At 41.0% G+C, this 25,348-nt stretch overlaps 1 protein-coding gene across 1 annotated transcript; it reads left to right on the forward strand.

Moving 5' to 3' along the window:
* The first annotated feature begins 12,448 nt into the window (after positions 1–12,448).
* Positions 12,449–24,324, forward strand: LOC147613898 (inositol-tetrakisphosphate 1-kinase 4-like). The gene is made up of 10 exons (XM_086781903.1): positions 12,449–13,019; positions 13,644–13,725; positions 21,925–21,957; positions 22,119–22,239; positions 22,338–22,430; positions 22,751–22,870; positions 22,971–23,144; positions 23,279–23,334; positions 23,505–23,589; positions 23,707–24,324. The coding sequence occupies exons 1-10, from the start codon at positions 12,598–12,600 to the stop codon at positions 23,781–23,783; spliced, it is 1,263 nt and encodes a 420-aa protein (XP_086638029.1). The 5' UTR covers positions 12,449–12,597; the 3' UTR covers positions 23,784–24,324.
* Positions 24,325–25,348: the final 1,024 nt, after the last annotated feature.

The raw sequence follows: 25,348 nt of genomic DNA on the forward strand, positions 1-25,348 counted from the left end.
GGCACTATTGATGTCGGTCTTAAGGACATCCAGCTTGATGCATCGAGCGATGTCTTGCGTGATATGCAAGAAATGCTGACCGAAGCTCGGGATACTATCAGGAGTGCTCAGGATAGGGCACGGTTCTACGCTAATAGAGGACACTCAATTTGGTCTTTTGAACTAGGAGCGTTGGTTTATTTTAAAGTTCCTAAAGATTTTCAGACTTTGTCAAAAGAAAAATGCTCGAATTTAAGGAAAAGACTGTTGAGATTTTCAGACTTTTTCAATCACTTGAACCTGTAATAGAATGCCCCAAAATTTGTCGATGTAGGCTTAGACATTCTCTTTCTTGACTTGGCGTAAAGTGTCACATATTGACGCGCTTTAGCCTTGTAGTACTGAGAAGGTAGAAAGTGCTTCTTTAAGAGTTTCTAGAACTCTTTCCATGTCGAAGATCGATGTTTACCCTACTTGATCACATTCCACTATAAGGCAGCACTTTCAGTCAAGTGATTACAAGTACATTTGATCTTGTCCTTTTTCAAGAACTTTTCGCCTGAAAAATAGTCATTCAATTGGCTAAGCCCTGCAATAAGTACTCGTGCATATTTCTTGCCATCATAGTTTTGGAAAGTAAATGCCTCTCGGCTAATCTGTGAATCTATCTGGGAACTCTGAGCACGCAAGTTAGCTTTGACAATGCACCTAACATGATCACTTTCCTCCTCGTTAAAGTCAAAAGAGTTGCACTTGTGCTTGGAAGGCTTCACTTGACACTCTAATTTGCGTCGGAGTTCATGCTCACTTGCAATTTGCTCTTGAAGTGCTAAAATTTGCTCTTGCATAGTGGGTTGTGTAGGTAGAGTGGCCATTGCAAATAAATAGATAAAGAAGGCACAATGTAATAATGTAGATTAAAAATAAAGATGAGAAACTTAGCTCTTAAACCGTGTTGAATTCGGGTATGAAGTCGTCAAATGGTTGATCTTGACACCATCCTTTTACTCCAATTCCGAATAAAATCCAAGCATGGTCAAGAAGCTTAAGTTTCGGTTGACTTTGGGAAAAATTTTAAAGCCACTTGAAAATTGTACCGAAATTCGATGTGATAAAGAAACTGGAGCCAACAATAACACCTCCAAAACTTTTAATTTTTGATCCTTTTGATGCCCAAAATTTTGGTTACAAGAGACCTTCCATTTTTTCAAAAAAAAAACATAAACCTTTTGTAATTTTCTGCAAATTCAGCAGACCTGAAATGTTCGTTCTTCGTCCTTTGTGATCATTGAAAGCTTTTTAAAGCTTAAATAATATAAGCTCATGTAAGCTTCTATTAATTGTAGGCTTTTTGGTAAGCTTATAATATATGAAGCTTTTCTTTCTTTTTTTTAAAAGCTTTGTAATACTATGCTTTGTAAAGCTTACAAAGCTTAGTATTAAAAGATTCAACGTTTTCTCTCAAAAACAAGCCAAGCCCGCAAGCAACCCGCCCGTTGGAGAAGAAGAGAGAGAGAGAGAGAGAGAGAGAAAAAGAAACCTTGGATATTTTCACTGTCGTCGCCAACCGTGGAGAAGAGAAAAAGAAGCTAATTTTAAGCTTTTTCTTTTAATTCCGAAAAGAATTTCCCCCTTCATGCTGCGTTTTTAATGCTTTTTTACAAGAATTGATTTGTAGATAATCAATGACCCTCGATTATGGATTTTCTTCTCTTGCATTGGCTTAGCAATTCGATTATGGGGCTCAAACCTCTTTCAGGATCTCATTTCATCCATGCCGTTGGTTAGATCATAGAGAGGCTATAAACTTAGGAAAACCATTTTTAAAGAGAAAGGTAGTTTGGTGATTTTTTGAAAAGTGGTTTGCCACCCCCTTTTATCTCTTGGTCTTTGCCCTTTACATAATACAATAGAATGCAACTCTTCAAACCTTTTAGTTAAGCCTTCAAGCTTTCAAATCTTGTCTCCATCTTCCTACACCCAAGGACTCATAAGTCTAACATAGATCCAATTCTAGGAAAATAGAGTAAAAAAGAACTTGCAAAAGAAATTGATTAATTCAAACCAAATAACTCATCAAAAGACCACAAATTTAACATGTTCAATATTTGAATGAATAACAAATAATACTTAGCTCAAAAATTACGACTCCAACATTGGGTGCAATCATCCCTCCTCATGAGTATTTACATAATACTTTATTCCAAAATAGACCATAGCCTCCAAAAATACAAAAGGGTGCTTTTCTTACACGACACTCTCTTACGCTCAAAATAGAGTATTCATAAATTCGAGCTTGGGTTAAAGCATATCACACTTTATAAAATATTAAAATTCAAGTCTAAGCCTAATAAACCAAGGCTTTCCAAAATAAATCAAAATTTACACAAGCTAGCATACATATATACAAAGCTTGTTTACAAAAATGTGTGCCAAGTAATAATAATGTGCAAATTCTTCTCACTCTTCGGAATCCTCTTCACCTATAAAATAACCAACAATAAATTGGTAAACAAATATTTCATAAGTGTACAAACCATAACCACACATGTTTGCCAAGCGTAAGTAACTTAGTAGTCACCCTTCCATACAAACCAAATTGTAACAAACATTGGAGGCCCCAACCATACGCCAATATATACCAAACGTATTAATATTTATAATGGCATCACCCATGATATTAACATGATGTGGCTTGACGCAAAGATAATCTAAGTGTCTCCAAATTATCTAAGAGGGTTGAATAATATTTTTAAGAGGGCTTAAAATATATTCCCATAACAAGCTAAGACTTGAGAGTTGATGCATCTATATAATAATTCTTTGATTAAGGTACAAGTTAATGCTTAGATTGATATTTTACATCTTATCTCTCTTAATACATTTTTTGACAATGGTAGATTAATATGGATGAGGTTATCACTCAATGCTACAATGAATATTGGATGGTGAGTTCTTTGTAAGTTTTTTATTTAGAAGTCTATGAAACTGTAACAAAATAAAGTGTACACATGGGTATCTTTAAAATTACCAATATGTATAAATTTTCAAGATACATTGACATGAAATCTATTGACTAGTATAATGTTGTTACCTTGCTCTTGATTATGTCTTTCCTTTTCAAAGTTACCTTGCTTGTCTTTAATAATATTTCCTTTACAAAGTTTAAGATTTTTAGTTGCTCATTTATTTTACCTATGTTGTATCATTCATCTCTTTGTACATATTCAATGAAGTTTCAAAACCATACTTGTAACTTTAAATAGTTTCTTTCTTTAAATCTTAACAAGTATGATATGTAAGAATGTTAACAAACCTCTAGTTTTTTCTAAAAAACTATGGATAAGTAGTGATGCACTTAAAGGCAAGGGACAATAAGTCCAATAATACTTTTGTTATATCCAAGATATCACTTCCCATTTATCTTCTTGTAATGATCACAAGAAGTTATGCCTTTCATGTTACTATCATACAATTTGAATTGTCTTATACTGCATTAAATTTTTTCTAAAACACTATGGATAAGTAGTGGTGCACTTAAAGGCAAGGGACAATAAGTCCAATAATACTTTTGTTATATCCAAGATATCACTTCCCATTTATCTTCTTGTAATGATCACAAGAAGTTATGCCTTCCGTGTTACTATCATAAAAATCATGTATACAATTTGAATTGTCTTATACTGCATTAAATTTTTTAACGTGTTCTTAGTTTGATTTGATTTATCTTATCCAAAAGAATGCATCAAATTTTTTAGCTTAATCTTGTCATAAACTCAAGGGAATGTGGGAGAGAGAGAGAGAGAGAGAGAGAGAGAGAGAGAGAGAGAGAGAGAGAGAGCTACAAGTTTTTTCTCATAACTAGGACCTTTCTTGCTCTTCTCATGAAAACTTGCACCTTGCATGTTCTTCTCATAAACTAGCACCTTGCTTGTAAAGTTCGTCAACTTTTTTTCATGATTCAGTTAAAACTAGTTCCTTTTTTGCTTGCTATAGAGCCACGATTACCTATCACATTTCTAAAAAATTGATGCAAAAAAATTGGTGTTACATCTCTTCATACGTATGCTTTAACTTATCTTAGGGTGATCATGAAACAATTAATTGCTTAATCATTTTTCCTCAATTTATATGAATATATAATGCATTGAGATTCTTATGTCTAGCCTTGCCTTACACTAAATGCATAAAAGATAATTTCAACATCATCTTTATCCACTTCTTATGCATATGTTTATGCTTCTTTGATACACTTGGTATAGGTAAAATTTTCTAGCCATCCAAACTCCAAAACCTCAAGGTGATGGAGGACCTCCGGTCTATTCATTTTTTGGAAATCTCTTAGTGCTACGCTTGGCACCACTTTTCTCAACACATCCCCCCCCCCCAATACAAAAGACATCCATCATCGACAAACTTTGTTAAATGAGAAAAAAACCACATATTTAAAGCTAGAGATAACTCATACTATAATAAAATACTTTGTTAAATGAAATACTTAAAGCTGGAGATAACTTATTTAATAAAGATAACTCATATTATAATAAAATGCTTTGTTAAATTCTGGAGATAACTCATATTATAATAAAATACTTTGTTAAATGAAATACTTAAAGCTGGAGATAACTCATTTAATAAAGATGTTACTAGGTTTGACTTCTCCTAAGCAATGAAGTTTTGTTTACAAACTCATGCAACATGTACAAATCCACATTTGGGATTTTGATAAGGAGTGGGATTAAGACATTCCAATACCATGACATCTAAGTGCCCCTCATGTAATGGCATATCCTGGATGGTTTTGCTTATTGAGGTTTGCATAGCTTGACCTCTACCAGTTTTCCTTCCACCATGCATTAAAACCATACCAAGTCCTTACAAAAAAAAAATCATGAACAAACATCAATCATTTGTTTGTCTTTATTGTGTGCTCATCCAATATTAGGTCTAATTCTTAGCACAATTAAGAGAGAATACAATTTTGGATAGGTTTAATCTTTATTTTGATAAGAAAAGCTACTTTTGCCTCCCTAGGTTGGCCTTCCCTCCTCCGACCATATAAACTTTACCTCCTTCCATCCACCTTTTTTCAAGAGATCCAATGTAAATTTTAAAAAATCGAGAGAGAGAGAGAGAGAGAGAGAGAGAGAGAGAGAGAGAGAGAGAGAGTTTACTTTTCCTTTCAATTGGCCCTAATTCTATTCTTTCTTTCTTTACCCAACTCTATCTCCCCTTCTCCTACTTGTTTGTCCCTAATTTGCACTAAAGTTTATTTTTTTAAATTAAAAAAGCCCTCCCCACTTGGGGGAGGTTTCTTTTAATACCCATCTGTTTGAGTTCATTACCCATCTGTTTGAGTTCATGTCCTTATCAGAAGAATAATATTAAGAGCTATTTACCTTCTTTGTCCACTCTGAGGAGTAAGAGCAAGCCATCCTTGGCGTGTTTCAAGAAGGGTACCTATGGGGAACAAGCGCTGCTCTTAGTGGTGGTGGAAAGGATGGTGTTGTAGATGGACAATCATACGGCCATGGAGCGGTTGGTTTTGTCATCCAAAATGGTCATAATAGCGGTGACTAGGAAGGCATCCACACATAGGGGGCCCATGAGCACTCATTTGTGATGGACCTCTCCCAGGATAATCATCGAGAGACGATGACCAATATCACAAAATACGCAGATGAACCAAAACCCAAAATGGTATCAGGAATGAAACCCTACATGAAATCAGAAGGAGGAACCCTATCTGTGACACGGTGATGCTGCAATAAGAGGTCGAGGTAGATGGTACAAGAATCATCGCAATCCTTCTAGACTCCGCCCTCTCCGCAAAGGCACTGTAGAATAGAGGTGAGCCTCTCAAAGGGTACCATAGCACCTTGAGAGAGAGAGAGAGAGGAGAGAGAGAGAGAGAGAGAGAGAGAGAGAGAGAGAGAGAGAGAGAGAGAGAGAGAGAGAGAGAGAGAGAGAGAGAGAGTACATCACATGGCGGCCATGTGGCCATTTGTAAAGTAATTTTTTGGTAATATATCTTCTATTGAGAGAGAGAGAGAGAGAGAGAGAGAGAGAGAGAGAGAGAGAGAGAGAGAGAGAGAGAGAGAGAGAAGAGAGAGAGAGAGAGAGAGAGCAATAACACTAACGTTCCAAAAATCCCACAAGGAGTACATTATTTGGCAAAATTGCGCTAAATTAGAGGATGAATCACCATTACACATGGTTAATTTTTTTCTAAACTAGACGTGAGTTGCCCTATATTACCCTTGGTTAGTCAGGCATTTCTCGCACAAGAAGGCACTTCTCTGTGATTTGCCCCCATCATCATTTGCTGCTTCACATTGCCCTCCTGATCTTGTTGTTGTAAAGGGGAAGACATGAAGGGAGCCCTTCCTCCTCACATGCGTGCGAGAGAGAGAGAGAGAGAGAGAGAGAGAGAGAGAGAGAGAGAGAGAGAGAGAGAGAGAGAGAGAGAGAGAGGTAACACTAGGTGACCCCTCAATTTGGCAAAATTGCCCTAAATTAGAGTAGAATCGCCATTACACACGGTAAAATTGCTCTCAACAAGTAGACATGAATTGCCCTAAATTCTGTCAACTAGACATGAATTTCCCTAAATTGCTCTCAACTAGACATGAATTGGCCCTAAATTGTCCTCAATTAAAGGCATTTCTCACATATGGGGCCACAAAGCTTACTATTTGCTTCTATCATCGGGCTGCTTCATAACGCCATTCTTGATCTTGTTATTTTGAACATTGTTATTTTTATTGGTTGAAAAATATGCTTTTTTTCCGGGTAGGAAATGTCACATGTGCAATGCAGTAGGGACCACTAAGGGTACGAGTCTGTACACGTGTGAGCCGGTCGGCGAGATTGCAGACAGGCCACGTTGGAGAATGAGCTGTACGCACTTGCACCAAGCGTTACAAAGCTGACGCGTCACGCGCTGAGAGGTCAAAGAATCTATAATGATGAGCCTTCGCCGCAAAAACTACATAGTAAGTACGGAGACTAGCTACTGGTCACACGCTTCAAAGGCCGTAGTCACGTGTAGCGGCGACTACCCAAAGATCTGTCAGCTGTCGCTTTCCGACGCGCTTTAAGCTCCAATTAAAATCGCCACCTGCCCACATCTCCAGAACTTGCCACGTGGAAGGCCCAACTCGCACTCATCCTAATGATTGGAAACTTCGCGCAGGTTAAATTATTATTATTTAGGCGCCCAATTCACAAACGTCCCCCAAGGACAAGAAATAGCGTCCCCCTTTTCACAACGAGTGGACGGACGCATGTGTATTCTCCCTCTACTCTTCTACAAGTAGAAGGGGGCCAAGCAAGGCTGCTTTTTGACGAGCATCATTTCTGTTTCTCGGCATTTTGGCTGTAAAACACAGCCACGTGATCGTCAAAAATAAGGTAAATTATCGAAAAATATATTATTTTTACTAAATCCGTCATCATTTTGAAGGGTGACCTAGCCTGCCAAAAACCATCCCTGGGGCCAAGTGGTTAAAGTTGTCGTCTTGATAGGCGGAGATAACCAATTAGAATCTAGACTGGCTTGCCTATGTTGTCAAGATTATGCATCCATGACTAGGCATTTAGCAAGTCTGTCCACATGAATGTTGTGGAGGTGGAATTAGTCGGACAAGAGCTTGTGACAAATCATCTTCTTTTGACATGCAAACAACCTTTGACGTTGTTCGCATGTTTCTGAGGTCTCCCCCCAAATATATATATATATATATCTCAAGTTTTAGAAAGGTAAACCTTTGGTCTTTCCACATCCCATTGGACATCCGAGCTTGGATGAGGGACATGCATGAGGGACGGGCAAGTGGGATCTCCCATTACAAGCGTGGCAAGGTGGAGCATGCCACCAGGTGTGTTATGTTTGTCAAGAAATTTTCAAGTTTGAGTATTGTAAACTATACATTAGCATAATGTTAACAGCCTTGGGACTAGTTACCAAAGAACTTCTCTCAAAAGGCACTCATGTAATCTTACACATCTAACTCCCTGCTCCCATAGGTGGAAGATATTCTGTGATGACCTTAAGAGTCCACATGGACCATGACCCTTGGTCTTGTCCAATGTTCACAAACATATCAAGTAAAGGGAGGATGGTTTACTCCCTAGGCTATAGCCTAGTGGTAGCACTCATGCCTCTCGAAGTGGAGGCATTGTGTTCAAATCCACCTTAATGACATCGAATTTCAATACCCACTATCACATTTTAAAAAATGAGAATAGTTGTAAGATAGCTCAGGTGATAGGCAAACACTTATCATTTTAGAGAATTAAAGGCACATATGCAACTCAACAAGCGTGATAGGGCATAGCTTCTAAACTTGGCCATTTATCCCTACCTTTACCATTTTTGAAATAATTTGGAGAATGGTGAAAGCTAAGTTATGTGACCTCATGAAAAGAAAAAAAAACATTGACAAATGTGGTTTGGCTTGCTCGGTTAACCTAGGAGAAACCCATCATAGTATACTATATACAATGGATGTGCAAGGTTTATATTTTCACTCGTAAATATTTGATTACCACATTTTACTTCCTTCAAGAAAACACTTCATTGTATTTTAACATGTGCAATTTAATGTTGCAAAATTTAATATGTTTACAAAATTCCGTGACCACTAGTCTTCTCCATCTAAAGCTAAGAACACCACACTACGAGGAAGAAAGTGGTAACTTTTGTTGGGTGATGTGCTCTTTTTTGTTATCTTGCCCATTTTTTATGTGAAACGTTGAAATTGCATATTTTACTCTGCTTCAAGCTAGTATATCAAGCAAATACATGTACAAAAAAAACTTTTGCGTTTCGCTTGTGTCACACCAACCCCTTGCCTTTCATCAATTATATATCTCTCTCTAGATAAGATAGAAATGCAATGGTCCCAAAAAAGTGATGCTATGGAATTTCCTTTAGCGTGATGGGGACTTATGCACACATGTGAAAAACTTATTGCCTAAATTAGATTAACACTTTAATTTATCAATTGCCAACACCATAAACCCTTAGTTTGATTAGCACCATATAGAAGAAATAATATTTCTCAGGCTTTTGTTTAGCATGCAAACCATTTCTTGAGCTATAAAAGGTAATTCAATTATTGACTGTACAAGCATTATCAAAGTTTAGTATTTAAAGAACCATACATTGAATAAGTATGTGTCTCATACCAATCTCAACCAAAAAATTTCCACCCTTCTCTTCTAAAGAAGTCTTCACTTATAGGCATGCCCATATTTTACTACCAACATGTGTGCTTATTGTATTAGTCCTTGAAATAGTCACACTTTGAATGTCAAGCATTCTCTTGCATGTCTTCCACTAAAACCTCCCTTATGTGTTTAAAGTTGGAACCTTTTTATTATTTTATTTTCAAACAACATCGAAAAGAAGGAAAATTCATCGTCAACCCTATAACATAGTTGTGCATCCCACTTCAATTCAAAGCATGCTATACAATCAAGAATTTTGAGCATATTCCTTCTAGCTAAGTATTGAACATATATTCAATGGCTAGTTTTTCCTTCTTTCCAATTGTCATCAATTGTCATTGCCTACGACTTTGTCATTAAGAAATCTTTTTGGATGTTTGATTTGCTCACCCCACCAATCACAATTGCTTGCCTATACATATAGGAAGGGATCTTAAATGGATATACTTATTTGCTACCTCTCTCATTTTTATGTGCCATTTTGAATGATGAGAATACTAGTCACTTGGTAAAATAAATCGAGAGCATATAAGTGAGACTTCACTAGATACTATTTATTATCATGTTCTCATGATGAAAATATGGCCAAGAGATTGTCTATCTTGTCACTCAAATATATAATCCTTGACATGACTCGACCATATAGTCATAGCTCTTGATTAGATATATAATTTCATAAATGGGTTGATGCCAAACATAATTAGAATGTCCTTGTCCTCCTTTGGAAAGAAGATTGGCAACTTTTAATTATTATCTACACCAAATAGTAACTTTAGGTTTGTTTTAAAAGGTCCAAAATAAGCATTTCATTAAAGCCATGGATAATGTTTTTACAAGGTCTTATTGCTCTTTTGATTTTTCTCCAATAAAATTATCCTTGGACTCAAAACATACATATATAAAAGTATCGTTCTTATTGTTCTTTAGTGATATATACAATCAATGAAGGTTTTGATTTTGCTCCGATAAAAGTATCCTTTCTATGCTCTTAGGATAAACACCACTTTACTTACTTTGTTGTAAGAAAAAACCATCAAAAGTGTCCTTTACATGCTCTTAGGATTTGAAGCATACATATATGAACACCACTTTGCTAACTTTGATTGTAAGAAAAGACCATTAAAATTGTTTAATTAATATTGATAAATTAACCACTTTACATACATGTGTAATATAGAGAAATGGGCATCGTATTTTTAAAAAATGATTCAACGAAAATCGACCATTATGATTGTAAGAAAAGACCATTAAATTTTTTTAATTAATGGATGTTCTCTTTTGATAAATCAACCACTTTACATACACGTGTAATATAGAGAAATGGGCATCCTACTTTAGAAAAATGATTCAATGAAAATCATCTAACTTGTTTAAGCACGTTTCCAAGGGTGTGTTTAAGCACATTTCCAAGGGTGTAAGTGTCTACACATGATCATGCATTACAAAAAGGGCATCATCATCCTTGAGAAAAATGAATGGCTTTTAAAAGCTTGAATTAATCTTTTGATTTTTTGTAGTTGTATGGGCCTGACCTTGAGTTGAGGTGGAAGTTTTGCTCACATTCGTAAAAAGTGCTTGTAGTAAGGTGAAACAACGATGATATTCATGATTACACATCATAGCTCATATAGATATACATATAGATGTTGAATCGGATGGTTGGCATTGCTTGAGGATGTCGAAAGCCAACATTGATTGACATACAAAAACGAGATTTTAATTGGATACTTGAGGTGGTAGGATAATTTCAAGAAAGAGATAAGCATATGGTGGGAATAAAAGAAAGTGAGGGAATGGTAGGTCCACAAGTTTAATGGATGATATAGGACTAAAAACATGGAAAGGGAGTAGCCATTGCCCATGTGCTGAGTTAAAAGTTTTAAACTTTTTGTTTTCATTGGTCAAATTATAAATTACCATTGTACTCGGAGAACAAGAACTATAAAGCGTTTTTTTGTATTGGAGTGTTTGGTTGAGGGAAGTGAGTGTGAGTTATCTAGTGTTAGGGAAGATTTTTGACTTGTATGATTGATCTTTTGTGTTTTATTAAGTCTATTCGAAATATATACATCGATAGTTGCTACAATATAGAAGGTCAAATAGTTGCCATTGTATATAAGAAGAATGTGCAATGGCAAACATTGAAACTTTGCTTTCCCACAAGGGACTGTCTCTTGAGGAAAGGAGACCTATACTGTCAATGGGACTCACTAAGACTCACTAACTGCCATAAAACACCACCTTTTCGGCAGTGTGACTTGTGATAGCAACATGGATAAAAATCTCTCGAGGAGGTGCAAGGACAGAGAGCGACCATGTCTCATCACAAGGAGAAGGATACCTAAAATTTTTTAATAGGAAAGTGAGGAGTGTAAAACAAGGAGAGGAGACACACGAGGAGTTTGTCTTTTATCATTGTTTTGCAATAGGGAACTTGGAAGGCTATGTATATTAATCTATAGTTGCCATGAGGGTTGAAAGATTAATACATGGAGCATCCCTAATACGAAGATATCATTCTTTAGAAGGAGATCACTACATCAGGAATATGGTTTTTTTAAAAACAATTGACCACAGTGGATCCCTTGAGTGCACATCCGACGGCCAGGATTTGTCAAACATTGACTGCATGGTCCAAAAAATAAAATATATTTTTTAACAATATAAAAACCCATGATACAACAAAGCTGGCTTGTTGAATGTGCGATACAGACGAGAAATATATATAGGGAGAGAGAGAGAGAGAGACATTGCCCAGATCGCCATAGCCACCCCCTCGACAAAGATCATCATTTTCGAGGGTCCTTCGTGCGCACATTTTACCCTCTTTGCTTTGATTCCAGTTGATCTTTGCTTTGCTCCTCAATTAGGGTTTCAATAGTGGCTTCTGAACAAGATAGCGAAGAGCTTCCATCACCATCATCATCATCGTCGTCGTCGTCGTCGTCAGCCATTGCTCTCCCCACCATAGTGCTTGCAGATATGGTTGCTCCCAGCATGATCGACGCTGCAGAAGTGGCCAATTCTGAAGCAAAGTGAGGGTTTCTGGCCCCGTGGCCATTGTTTAGGGTTATCTGACTTAAGGGCATATACTGCGTCTTTTCTAGGGTTCTGAGATCAGTGCGCCTTTTCTGGGATTTCTGAGATCAGGTCTTTCCTCGGGTGTTAAAGGGCAGGGGGCATATGCTGCGTCTTTTCTCGGGTTTTTGAGGGCGGAAGGGGGGGGGGGGGGGGGGGGGGGGGGGATATCCTGCGTCTTTTCTAGAGTTTCTGGGGGGCAAGGAGTATATCCTGTGGGAGGATTTTTCTGGGAAATCTCTGTGTGTGTTTGGAGAGAGAGAGAGAGAGAAATATTCCGGAGAGCTTCTTGTTTCGGCCCCGGACATGAGGATGGACGGAGAGGCTGTTACAGTGTGCCCGAGGGTTTCCGAGGCGGAGTGGAGCGTGGGGTTGAAAAGGGGCGGGCTGGGCCATTTCTGCGGGCATTCTGCAGCGGAGAGAAGCCGAGACCAGCAGCAAAAGCAACATCGTTACCGTTATCATCGTCAACAGGAGCTCAATGGCCTGGACTGGCAGAGGGCAAGGCGAGGGCAAGATAGGGGCAGCAGAATCGAACATGATGATGATGACTGTGAGGAAGATGGAAGCTTGAGGGACATCAGAGAGGAAGGCCTTCCCTTTTGCGGGGATTTGTTGCATTCTCCAACTATCATCATGGCTAGCCCTTCCAAATTCACCGTGGGATACGCCCTCACCACCAAGAAAACCCAAAGCTTCGTGCAGCCCACTCTAGTTGCCCTTGCTAGGTACACTTCTTTTCTCCAATTCTCGCTTTTGGTGTCATCTCGCCATTGTTTTCTTCTTTAAAAAAAAACAGAAAGATATGGGTGAGACGGCAGAAGCCACGTGCTTCATAGGTTCAAGCTGTTTTGTATTCCCCCCCCCCCCCCTCGGAATGTAGGGAACGGGGGATGGGAAATGGCATAGTTTAGTACGTGTTAAACTCAAATCAAGGACAATGGCAAGCTTATTCTGTGTAAACCAGGCCCATGCTAGCATTAAGCTCTTAATAGCTCATGTAAACCATGCGCAATGCCCGTGTTAAGCAGTTTTCTTAATTATGAGAGGGATGTGATGGAGATTTAGAAAGCCCGAGTCTGAGTTAGGATTATTTTCAACACGGCATAATCAATCTGTAAACCTCACCCACAATTCACCAGGGTCATTCCAATGTCCATGTGTTTTTTAGTTTTTCCTTAATCACAGGAGCAACCTGCATCTTTTCTATCATTGTATTTGACTTGGTTCATTGCCACATGGTCTTCTTCTAGGCTGGATAGGTGTTGTTGGAGAGCTTATTGCATTGCATCTTTTTGCTAGTAGCAACAGTTCCGGTTTTGAGTATTAATCATATTTCTTTGGTCTTACAGGAGCAAGGGCATTACATTCATGGCGATAGACTGCAACAGACCACTTCATGAACAAGGTCCTTTTGATGTTATCCTGCATAAAGTGAGTCATCATCTCTTCATTCATCCCTGTAGCTGCCATTCTCTATGCTTGGTATGGTCTTAATTGGTTGCATCATATAAGCCTGAGGGTTGGTTTGCACTTTTGTGTGTGCAAACCTAAGCCTACTGATTAGGAACACTAATGCAATATCAATGAGTAGACATCAGAGAGAAGAGAGAGAGGAACTGTATTTTCAGGATATTACTATGATACAAAAAAATGTATGTCTGCACAACTTCCATGGCCTTTGGCCTTCTAAAAGGGACTGCATTCTTGACCAAAAGACCCCCCAACTGGGGATCTGATGCTTATGAGCGTGTTTGGGCCTAGCGTTTTATAGGGCTTCATATTCAGAAGTCAGCCAATTTACCTGTTGTTGGCCAGTTCTTCTTGTCCACGACTCACATAAAATGAGAATAAATCCCGAATATTCTGGTCGGCCAGCCCCAATGATGCCCACGTCTAAGTACATGCTGTTGGCCAGCGTTCTGATGCTTAGAGCCGAAGTACTTTTGTGTGTGTGCTGGTCATAGGCTGAGCCATGGTGATGCTGGTGGACCTGCTTCTTCTTCCCAACCTGTGCTTGCTAGTACTCTAAATCTACCCTAAGACTACTGCCTAATCAGGGATTAGCTATGAGATTAGCCATGTTGCTCCTTGGATTGACTTTGTACTTTGACTGCTTGACTTGTGATACTTTGACTGAAAACCTCATTCCTCTGATTCCACTTCAAGTCTGGTTAGAGAACTGTGCATCTATTCCACTTTGTCCCCATGCCTGCAATCCCTTTTCCTTAACACAACTATGGTCTCTTGCTGAGAATGATCAAGCCTGATACTCCGGTATGCTCCTTTGAACACACAACTCCCAGGGAATGCTTTTCCTCTAGCTTTACCTATTGCCGACCACCTCATAAATGCTACCCTAGCCGCCTTCTTCGATGGATCTGTGCACCTTTATTGGGACACCGTAGTGCTTAGATGGCTGAGCCTGAATGCTTTGATACCAATGTTGCATGCGGAAGCCTTAGTGCACTTGATCCAACCCTAAGCCTATTGATTGGGAACACTAATGCAATAGCAATGAATAGACAGCAGATAGAAGAGAGAGATGAACTGTATTTTCAGTATATTACTATGATACAAAAAGATGTATATCTGTACAACTCCCATGGCCTTTGGCCTTCCAAAAGGGATTGAATTCTTGACCAAAAGACTGACTATGTAGTATGGACTAACTATGACCTGCCCCCAACTGGGGATCAGATGCTTATGACCATGTTTGGGCCTAGCCTCTTATAGAGCTCCATATTCACCAGTCAGCGAGTAACACGACTCACATAACGTGATAATAAATCCTGAATATTCTGGTCTGCCAACAGCCTTGATGATGTCCATGTCCGAGTACATGCTGTGGGCCAGCTTCCTGATACTTAGAAGAGCAAAGCGATAGCCAAAGTACACTTCTATGTGGGGGCCGGTTATAGGCTGAGCCATGGTGATGCTTGTGGACTTGCTTCTTCTTCCCAACCTGAGCGTGCTAATGCCCTAAATCTACCCTAGGACTGCCTAATTGGGGATTAGCTATGAGATTAGCCATGTCCACATGTGTGCACATTGCATTATGGGTCTGGCTCTACTACTCGGCTTTGGGCTTCGCATCGAGGGGGGGTGTTGGAATGGATTCTTGCCCTTTGCTTCTCATGCTTCCATGTGGCTATCAGAATGCACAGCGGAAATGAAGACAACTGCTGTAGAGAGCAAAACGCAGATGAAAGAGCAAAACGCAGATGAAAGAGAGAGAGAGAGAAGCTGTGTAACTCTTTCATATACACCAAAGAAAATCCTAGAATCACAAGTGGGAAGTGTGGGGGGACAAGGGGCCATTTTATATGGCCCAGGCTGCTGGTCGGCCAGCCTAAAACAGGCCGACAGCAGCACGACCAGCCTTGGACTGCCCACGACCAGCAAATAAGCCAGTCGGCCAGGACACCTGACCAGGTCGGGTACCAGAATAGTAGTCGGCCAGCTTCTGAGGAAAGCTGACAGCCCTCCACACCTTAGGGAAAAATGGGAAAATACATGGAGAGTGAGGAAAAAATGGGGAAACACTAAAAACGGGCAGGCACACCCACAACAGAAGCCCTGATATAGTGTACAGACAGGAGATAATTGCGAACACCCCTCTTAGCTCCTGGATGTGGAACCAATCTTAGTAAACTGGAGTGCTGCCGGAGCATAGCCTGAGGTAGAGACTTCGTGAAGAGGTCCACCGCGTTGTCCTCCGTCGAACAATAAAGAAGCAAGATGTCATCAACCAAGATCTTCTCACAAACAAAGTGATATTGTATCTCTATGTGCTTGGTTCGGGCATGGAAGACCGGGTTCTGATCAATAGCGATACAACTCTGGTTATCGCACTAGATGACCGTGGGCTCCTTCTGTGGAAACCCAATCTCACCAAGCAACCTCCACAGCCACAACCTCGCAAGCAGCACCACAAGCAGCCTGGTACTCTGCCTTTGTAGATGACAAGGCAATAGTCTGGATCTCCTCCCCGATCCGAGTCACTCCAACCTTGGAGTCGAACTCGGTCCTTCGTTTCACCTCCATTGTCGTAGAAGAGTCCTAGATCCTTCGTACCCTACAGATACTAGATACTGCAAGATCCGCAATCCTGCATCTCAATGAGACTTCAACGGTGTCTGCATAAACAAGCTCAACAGCCCCACAGGAAAGCTCAAGTCCAATTTGGTGTTGAGCAATCAGATCAATGAACCAACCAGCTTCCGGTACAGTGAGACATCAACCGGCTCACAAGGATCATTCACTGTAAGCTTTGTGTTCGGGTCCATCAGTGACATGATAGGCTTGCAGTTCTCCATCCCAAAGGCCTCAAGCAACTCATGGACATACTGTTGGATTATATCATCTCTAGAGGTTCTACATCACCTTTTTCATGTTTGTATTGGCCATTTACGAGGCCCTGCATTGGCATATCTCGGGAGAGATTATTCAGCATTTTTCTACCAATTTTTGGTATTTTTAGGCATTTTATGCTATTGCCATGTTGTCGGCATGCTACAGTTGGCCGACCAGCATCTTGGGGGGATATATAAGGGCTGGCTCCCTTTCCCCCAATTCATCTCATTTTTTAGCATTCAGTTGAGGTCATTAGCAGTTGCTACTGCTTCTCACCATTGTACAGCACCTACGGGCTTCCCTCGTGCTCAGATTTCAGCAATAAACATATGTTTCTAGCATTTACAGGTCTTGTAACTGGGCCTACATCTGTGTTTTATATTTGCTTCACTTTCTTTCACATACCACTGCTGAGAGACAAAGAATCCCCTTTGGGTTTGCCAAATCTCCTATCCTAAGAAGAAGTGGAGTAAGCCTAAATCGGTCATCTCAAACTCCTTTGACAAGGCAGTCTTCGTCATTGCAATGTGCTCCACATGACCGCTAGTGAGAATGAGGTCATCCACATAAAGGATGATCAACGTGACCATGTCGTGTTCCTGAAAGAGATACAAGTTAGGATCTGCAACTAATCTTTAAAATCTAGTCTGTAGAAAGAAGGAATCAACCTTGTGATTCCAAGCCTTGGGAGCATGCTTAAGACCATACAAGGCTTTTTGCAACCTGTAAACCATCCCCTTTGATGTTGGAGTCTCAAAGCCTGGAGGCTGCTCAACATACATCTCCTCCTGCACGTCACCATTAAGGAATGCGGACTTCACATCCATCTGATATACGGGCCACCGTTGAGAAGAAGCAAGGGCAAGAACGGTCCGAATCATGGTCATTCTCGTTGTCGGTGCAAAGGTATCCTCATAGTCGATGCCAGGTTGTTGAGCATGACCCTTAGCCGCATGTCTAGCTTTGTGTTTGTCCACCGACCCATCTGACGTATACTTCCCACTTGACACCAATGACTGACCGTTTTGACGGCCTCGGAACCAACTTCCAAGTTTTATTCTTCTCTATGGCATCCAATTCCACCTGCATGGCTTTCCTCCAAGTATCTTGTGAAAGGGCTTCCTTTACGGAAGTGGGCTCTTTGTCCCGCATGATACGAGACATCAAAGCATAGTTTACTTGTAAGAGCTCCATTGAATGACTTTTGTCACAAACTCTATGCGATCTTCGAGGTCCGTCCTCTGTGGTCCATTTGGAGGGAAGCTCCAGCTGCGGGGGCTCATCTCCAGCTGCGGGCTCAACCTCCTCAACTGACTGAGGTTGTCCAGCTAGAACAATCGACTGGGAATCATCATCATAATCATTTGGTCTCCAAGAAGTGGCGGCTCATCAACAGTGGAAGCTGGAACACGCTCATTCAAACCCACATCTCTGCTGACGACAACCTCGTTTTGCTCCGGGTCATACAACCTGTATCCTTTGCAAAGAGAGTTATATCCCACAAAGACAAGCTTTTGGGACTTCGAGTCAAGCTTTCCCCTCTACTTATTTGGAATGTGAACATATGCATCACTCCCAAACACATGGAAATGGGAGACATTTGGTTTCTTGCCAAAATATGCCTCAAAGGGAGTCATTGTAACACGCGGAAGCTCTGAGAGTCTTCTTTCAGCCCTAAACACCATCTAGAACATGTTGATGCAAAAACACAGATAGAAGGGAGAGTAGAGAGAGAGAGATGGCTGGAAATCCAGGATTTCATATGGTACAAAAAGGTACATAATCCTTACAGCCATGGGCTGCCTTGAAAAGATAGTAAAATACCTATTCTAGTCCTAGTCTAGACCCACACCCAAAGGGGGAGTGAATGATCTATCCAATGAGCACATACAGCCAACTGGCATACTTCTCCATTAAACACTGAGCGCCTGCAGCCGCCTTTCTCCTGGTACAGCCGACTCCACTTTGTTCAGTCGACAGCCCCTTGTCTTGCAGCCGACAGTCTCTTCCAAGTCTTCCATGCGTTGCACCAAGTCCAACACTGCCTCTTTTGCACTTTGTGCTCAAAATCCTAGCTCTAATCTGTTTTTCTGGTTGCCCCTTCAAGATTAGTTCCAGGAAATGTCCATGGGCAATCATGCACATGACAGTCATGTTCGGTACTGAAGCCGTCGGAGAATGGTTGAGGATATGGATAGCTGTAGCCACGGCCTCTCCCCAAAGTGGACGAGGAAGATCACGATGCTCCAATATTATCCTCGCCATCTCCACCACAGTCCTGTTGTTCTTATGCCCAACTACTCCATTCTCCGAAGGTGAACCTGTATTGGCCAGCTCCCACTTGATGCCATGTTCCGCACAAAACCGCACAAATGCATTGGAAGAGAACTCTCCTCCTTTGTCAGCCCGAAGAGTTATCTGCAAGCCAGACTCTTTCTCCACCATCACATGCCACTCCTTGAACCGAGTAAAAGCCTTGTCCTTCTGAGAAAGGAAATAAACCCAAGTGAATCTGCTGCAATCATCAACAAGCAGCATAAAATACAAAGAACCTCCCAAGAATGGCGTCTGCATAGGTTCACACAAGTCAGTGTGTACCGACTCGAAAGGTTTCGAAGCCCGTGTGGAAGCCTGTTTCAGAAAAGATTCCTTGTGCTGCTTACCATGAATGCAAGAACTACAATGTCCTTGCCTGCTGCCAACATTTGGCAAGCCAATCACCATCTGGTCCTGGAAAGCTCGCTGCAGCGCATCCAGATTTAAATGGCCAAATCGAAAGTGCCACAAGTCACCAATTTGAGAGCCTGTAAGAGAGTAGAGTGCTGAGAGTTTGTATATACTGTTCTCCACTCTGCCTTCCCAAACAACCTGGCCTGTCTCTCTGTCCCGTAGAGCAACAGAACGCTCCTCAAACACCACCCGGAAGCCAGTCTTGCAAACCTCATGCATTGACAACATATGAAAACCAAGTGCGGGGACGTTAAGTACACGAGAGGAATGCTCCCTTCCTCTGCCATTGGGAATGATCTCCATCCGGTCCTCACTCTGAATTGGTATGGTGGAATTGTCACTAATGAAAATGCGACCTGACTGCCGTTTAAGATCCTGTAAGAAATCACGGGAAGGAGTCGTGTGCCTAGAAGCACCACTATCAAGAATCCACTCTTGAGTATCCCTGGCGGTGAAGCCAACCGCCTCCTTGCTCGAAGGATATGAAGCATTTGTGACCAAAATCTCCAAGTGCACAAAGGCTGGAGTCTTTGCAGCTGAAGTTGAAGAATCAACACTCTTCTCATTATTCCGCTTGGGACACTTCCTCCAATAGTGGCCTTTCTCGCCACAATCGTTACAGGTCTGCACGGCCTTCAGTTTATCATGGTCTGTCTTCTTCTCAGAAGACTTCCCTTTGCCCTTGTTGTTGTTGTTATGGCCTTTCGACCGCTGGCCAGTCAAGGCCTCGTAACCTCCGCCTTGTGGAGGGTTTGTAAATCGCTCTTCTTGGTCCAAGACCATTGGCACAAGCTACTCCGAAGTGATGGTGCTGAGCTTGCCATTGGTGATCAAAGAGGAGTAAAATGATGAGTACTGAGAGGGCAAATGGGACGAGAGCATGATGGCCATATCCTCTGACGATATCTCTTTCCTTACCTGGAGAACCTCTTGTTGAAGAGCTTGCAACTTGTTGATGTGCTCCCGCATCGTCGACGACTTTGCAGGATTCATCACCTGCATCTGAACTTCCAAGGAGATCCTCTTCATGCGTGATACCTTGTTGTACAGAGAAGCCAAATGCTGCCAAATCCCTCTAGCCAGCGTCATATGCTTTATGTGATTGATCACCTGTGGTGTGCAATTTAGGAAGATGAAAGAATGGACGTGGGCATTGACACTATCCCATAACTGTGCCTGAGCCTCCCGTTCCTTCCATATAGAGGGTAACTCCCCGTCTTCCAACTCTAGCCGTGGAACCCCAACAACAATGAAATCAGCCAAGTCATAAGACTCCAAAACGGACTCCATTACCTTCCATATGCCATTGTCTGCCATCTCAAGGGTTCACAAGGTCTTGTGAAGGGAGGATGGGTGGGAAGAAGAGGTTGCAAATAATATGCAAGGTGGCTGTCCAATGGTGATGGCCGCCTTCTACCCGATCTCCAAGTCCCGTACAGCCCAAACAATCTCCAATCAGCACCTCAAATCAGCAAACCCTCGACGTCCCACTATCTCCAAGCTTCAAGCCACCTGGGGCTTTGATACCATGTCAGAATGCACAATGGAAATGAAGACAACTTCTGTAGTAGAGAGCAAAACGCAGATGAAAGAGAGAGAGAGAAGCTGTGTAACTCTGCTATATACACCAAAGAAAATCCCGGAATCACAAGTGGGAAGTGTGTGGGGCAAGGGGCCATTTTATATGGCCCCAGGCTGCTGGTCGGCCAGCCTAAAACAGGCCGACAGCAGCATGACCAGTCCTGGACTGCCCACGACCAGCAAATAAGCCAGTCGGCCAGGACACCTGACTAGGTCGGGTACCAGAACAGCAGTTTGCCAGCTTCTGGCCGACAGCCCTCCACACCTCAGGGAAAAATGGGAAAATACATGGGGAGAGAGGAAAAAATGGGGAAACACTAAAAATGAGCGGGCACACCCACAATAGAGGCCCTGGTATAGTGTACAGATAGGAGATGACTGCTAACAGTGGCAGCCTATTATTCCATATAGTGGGTTGGGGTCAACTTAACCCCTCTACATAGGGCAAAAATGCCTCTTGGTCTCCCCTCATCCCGTACCTTTATTGGTGGTCTCATGGGATGTTTGGGTGAGGGGGGGGACCCGGCCGGTTGATGGCCATCTTCCGCGTGCTGCACCTCTATTTCACTTGGTGCTCTGCACTCCGTGTTCTTTCAAATCTCTCTCTTTCTCTTTCTCTCCCCTTTTATTTTTTTTAAAAAAAGAAATGAACTATAAGAGTTATCAAATAAGAAGTGGCTTAATTACCCAAGACTTTTTGGAACACTTTTTTGATTCAAATTGTCCTCACCTAGAGAAAGCAGTTCATCATGTGTTATCAATTAAGTGTTTCAATATTGAACCTTTGAATTTGCTTAAAGAGGGGAACTGACAAAGGGTATGCAAGGAGCCTTCTACCCATGCAAATCAGACTCTGTGTTGTTGAATCATTCATAAAGGAAATTCGGCTATTATAGGTCTTGAGTTTGGTGTTTGCCCTTTTTTGCGTTGAAGCCTGAAAGTTCTTTCTATTGCTCTTCTGTACAGATACCTGGAGACGTTTGGCATCAACAGTTGAAGGTGAGCAGTACTTTTTTTGGTGGGCTTTATGTAAGGTCAACATGTAATCTTTGGGTTTGGGATTTCTTGTTTTAATGCATCAATTATTGTAAGAGTGCATATACTTGTAAAGCTAAATGGCATCGATTATCCTTTGTTTCTTAGAAAATGTTTGGCTGCAGGCTTACAAACAGAGCAATCCTGAGGTTATGATACTTGATCCACCAGAAGCTATCAAAAAGGTCTACAATAGGCAGTCTATGCTTCAAGAAGTGTCTGACCTAAACTTCTGTCATCCTCAAGGTTTGAAGCTATGGGAGCTGAATGCTCCTCTCATTCTCAAGTCTAAGAGGGTACATTGTTTTTCTTTGTTGCCAACTATGATGGATTGAAATGTGCAGGCAAGGTGGGGGTTCCAAAACAGCTGGTTGTGGATGTTGACCCTTCTTCCATATCTGACGAGGCGGCAAAAGCAGGCTTAAAGTTTCCTTTAGGTGAAATTTCACACCCTTTTTTTAAAGGGATTCTTCACACCATTTTTAAAAGTCTCTTGGTTGTAAAGGCTAAATATGGGCAACTTTTGCTATCGGTCTGGCTGAAGAATTCTAAATCTGGATGTCAGTGCTTGCAATTGATTGAATGCATCTCATGTCTGGATATATCACGTGACATTGTTGCTAAATAATATTGGTTTTCGTTTTTTCCACTATTTTCTGCTTGCGTCTGGGGTTCAGTAACATCACAGGAATGAATAAAACTTGAAGCATTATGTTGGGGTTCTTAGGATGGGTGTTACTGCTATTCTTGTTTGCAGTTGCTAAACCAAAATGGATTGATGGCACAGCAAAGTCTCATGCACTTTCTTTGGCATTCAATGAAGTTTGTTTGTCAGAGCTTACCCCCCCTTTGGTGCTACAAGAGTTTGTGAATCATGGTAATATGCATTACTTTGTTGGTTATTGCTTTCAGGATGGGACATTTTAAATTAGTCTCAAGGATCAGCACTGTATTGATTTTTATTGGTTATGCTGCAGGTGGTGTTCTATTCAAGGTTTACATCATTGGACATATTGTCAAAGTAGTCCGTAGGTTCTCTCTTCCTGACGTTCGCGAAGATGAACCCAGAAAGAGTGGTGTTATCCCCTTTCCACGAGTGTCGTGTGCAGCAGCTTCTGCTGATGGGGCAGACCTTGATCCCAATGTTGGTGGTGAGCTACTCATCCTCTAGTTTTTTTAACAGGTCTTTTTGATCTATTAAATCATATTATCTGTACTCCACCTTATTGACGCAGCCAATGGCATTTAGTTCGAATGAGGGTTTATTGGTTTACTTTTGGTCCAGAGCTACCTCCTAAAGAGATGCTGGAGGCACTATCTAGAGAACTTCGTTGTAGATTGGTAAGCATCTGAGGCAGCATTTAGCAGTCATTCTATGAACTGTTGATAGGTTAGCTTTCTGTCCAAACTAGACTTATGGGCTAAACTTGGTAGATGTAACTACGGATTACTTTCTGGATCAAGATTAGATTCAATCCTACTTTACACTTACATGCTCTACTTTTTTGCAGGGTCTAAGACTTTTTAATCTAGATATGATTAGGGAGGGTGGAAAAGGCAATTGTTACTACGTAATTGACATTAACTATTTCCCAGGTATGTCAAGTTTCAAGGATTTTACCCATACTGCTAATCTCTGTTCCAAAGGCGTGCCTCATTTGCAAGGATTTGGTGTTGATGGTGGTGTGTTCCATGATGATTTGCCCTCTGCAGGTTATGGGAAATTGCCTGAATATGAAAAATTGTTCACAGAATTTCTATCAAGTCTTGCTGAAAAGAAGTGCAAATAACTGGCTGTTAGGACGCATGAGAGTCGTCAATTCCATTCGGAGGAAGTGAGCAGAAGATGACTCTCGACCGTTGCGACTCTATGGATATCTGTGGAGTCTTGCTCTGGTTGTATGAGTGCCTTCTCCTGCAATTCATTGGGGGCTTTGTTGGAGATATGGTGTTTCTTTGCCTGTCATTACATCCTCAATGGGTGCTGCTACTTCCAGTGGATCAGCTTCCGGTCACAGCATGCATTTGAAGACATTCACCAGAGTCCTGGAAATTCCTGAAATGCCTCGTTCTTTCGTCCCAGCAATGTTGTGCTAATGTAGGATTTTATGGGGTTATAAACTAGTAGAGATGCAATTTCTCTGCCATGTCTTCTATATAAGGTATATTATTGCTGTCAATGCATACACAAGCTTGCTCACGTCTATGTAAGGTGTCAGTTGCCCCTTTTAAAATTCAAATTCCATTATGGCAATGAGTACTTTTTCTTGTAACAACATTTTAAAGTAACCCTTATCTTTGAAATTCAAATTTCCATATTCATTTTTGGTACATGGGGAAGGATAATTCCATCTCTTTCCCTCTTTGATTTTGGAGCAACACATTTGGATAGTTACGAGAACTAAAGGTAGTAGATCATGAAGTCATTGTCTCGGATTGAGACATCCTCCTGGGTAAAGGAAGAAGACCTTGTTGTGTGCAGTTAACTTTGGTTTGCACGTTTGGGACGATTTGGGCGTATTTGGAGTCCCATTTCAACATTGTGAGGTTTCTATAGGCATTATGTGAGTGCTATTTTGTGATTGTTTTTACTCGAATTGTGGTTTTTGTAGAGCAATAGTGTGAATTTGGTGCGTAGACAGTTTGTGCACATGTTCTAAGTGTTACTAGTGTTGGTGGATATGTATGTACATTCTGGTCATTTGTTGTAATTGTTTAAGCAAGCAGAAGTGTTGCTAGTGAGCTCATTGCAAATTAAGCAGTGTTGTAGTTTGCATAGAGATAACTCTGTTGCAAGTGTTTTGTTGGTTGCAGGTAAAGATGTCTGATAGCTTGTCACAAATAGAGAGTGAGAAGGTTGGACAAGAACAATTTCTAGGCTTGAAAATTCAGGATGATCAATTTTCTTGTGGGAAAAGGATATTAGAAGTGCAGAAGTGACGAAAAGGAGTAAGAGATTGTTGAAGAGAATCCCATTCCACAACAGCAGGTGTAGGCATATAAAGCATGGCATGAAAGAGCTAGAAAGATGATGTGGTTGTTTGTTAGTTGTGACAGACTCTATGATTGTGCATACACCAAATGCACAAGTGCTTAAGGAGCATTGGGACACCTTGGTGAAGATGTACAATATAAACACTCGAAAGATGCTATTGAAGCAAGAGTGGCATGATGAGAGCAAAGGGAGACTGAGTATAAATGATTACTTGATGAAAAGGGCTTACAGATGACCTTGCTTCTATTGGATCACTAAAAGATGACAATGATATGGTATCGATAACCTTGAATGGTTTTAGCTAGGAATACAATTAGTTTCAAGCTTCCATTGGACTTTGAGAGAACTTTTTTAATTTTC

The sequence above is a fragment of the Cibotium barometz genome, chromosome 43 (assembly GCF_041138505.1).
Source record: "Cibotium barometz isolate CiBa-2024 chromosome 43, ASM4113850v1, whole genome shotgun sequence".
Taxonomy (NCBI): Eukaryota; Viridiplantae; Streptophyta; class Polypodiopsida; order Cyatheales; family Cibotiaceae; genus Cibotium; species Cibotium barometz.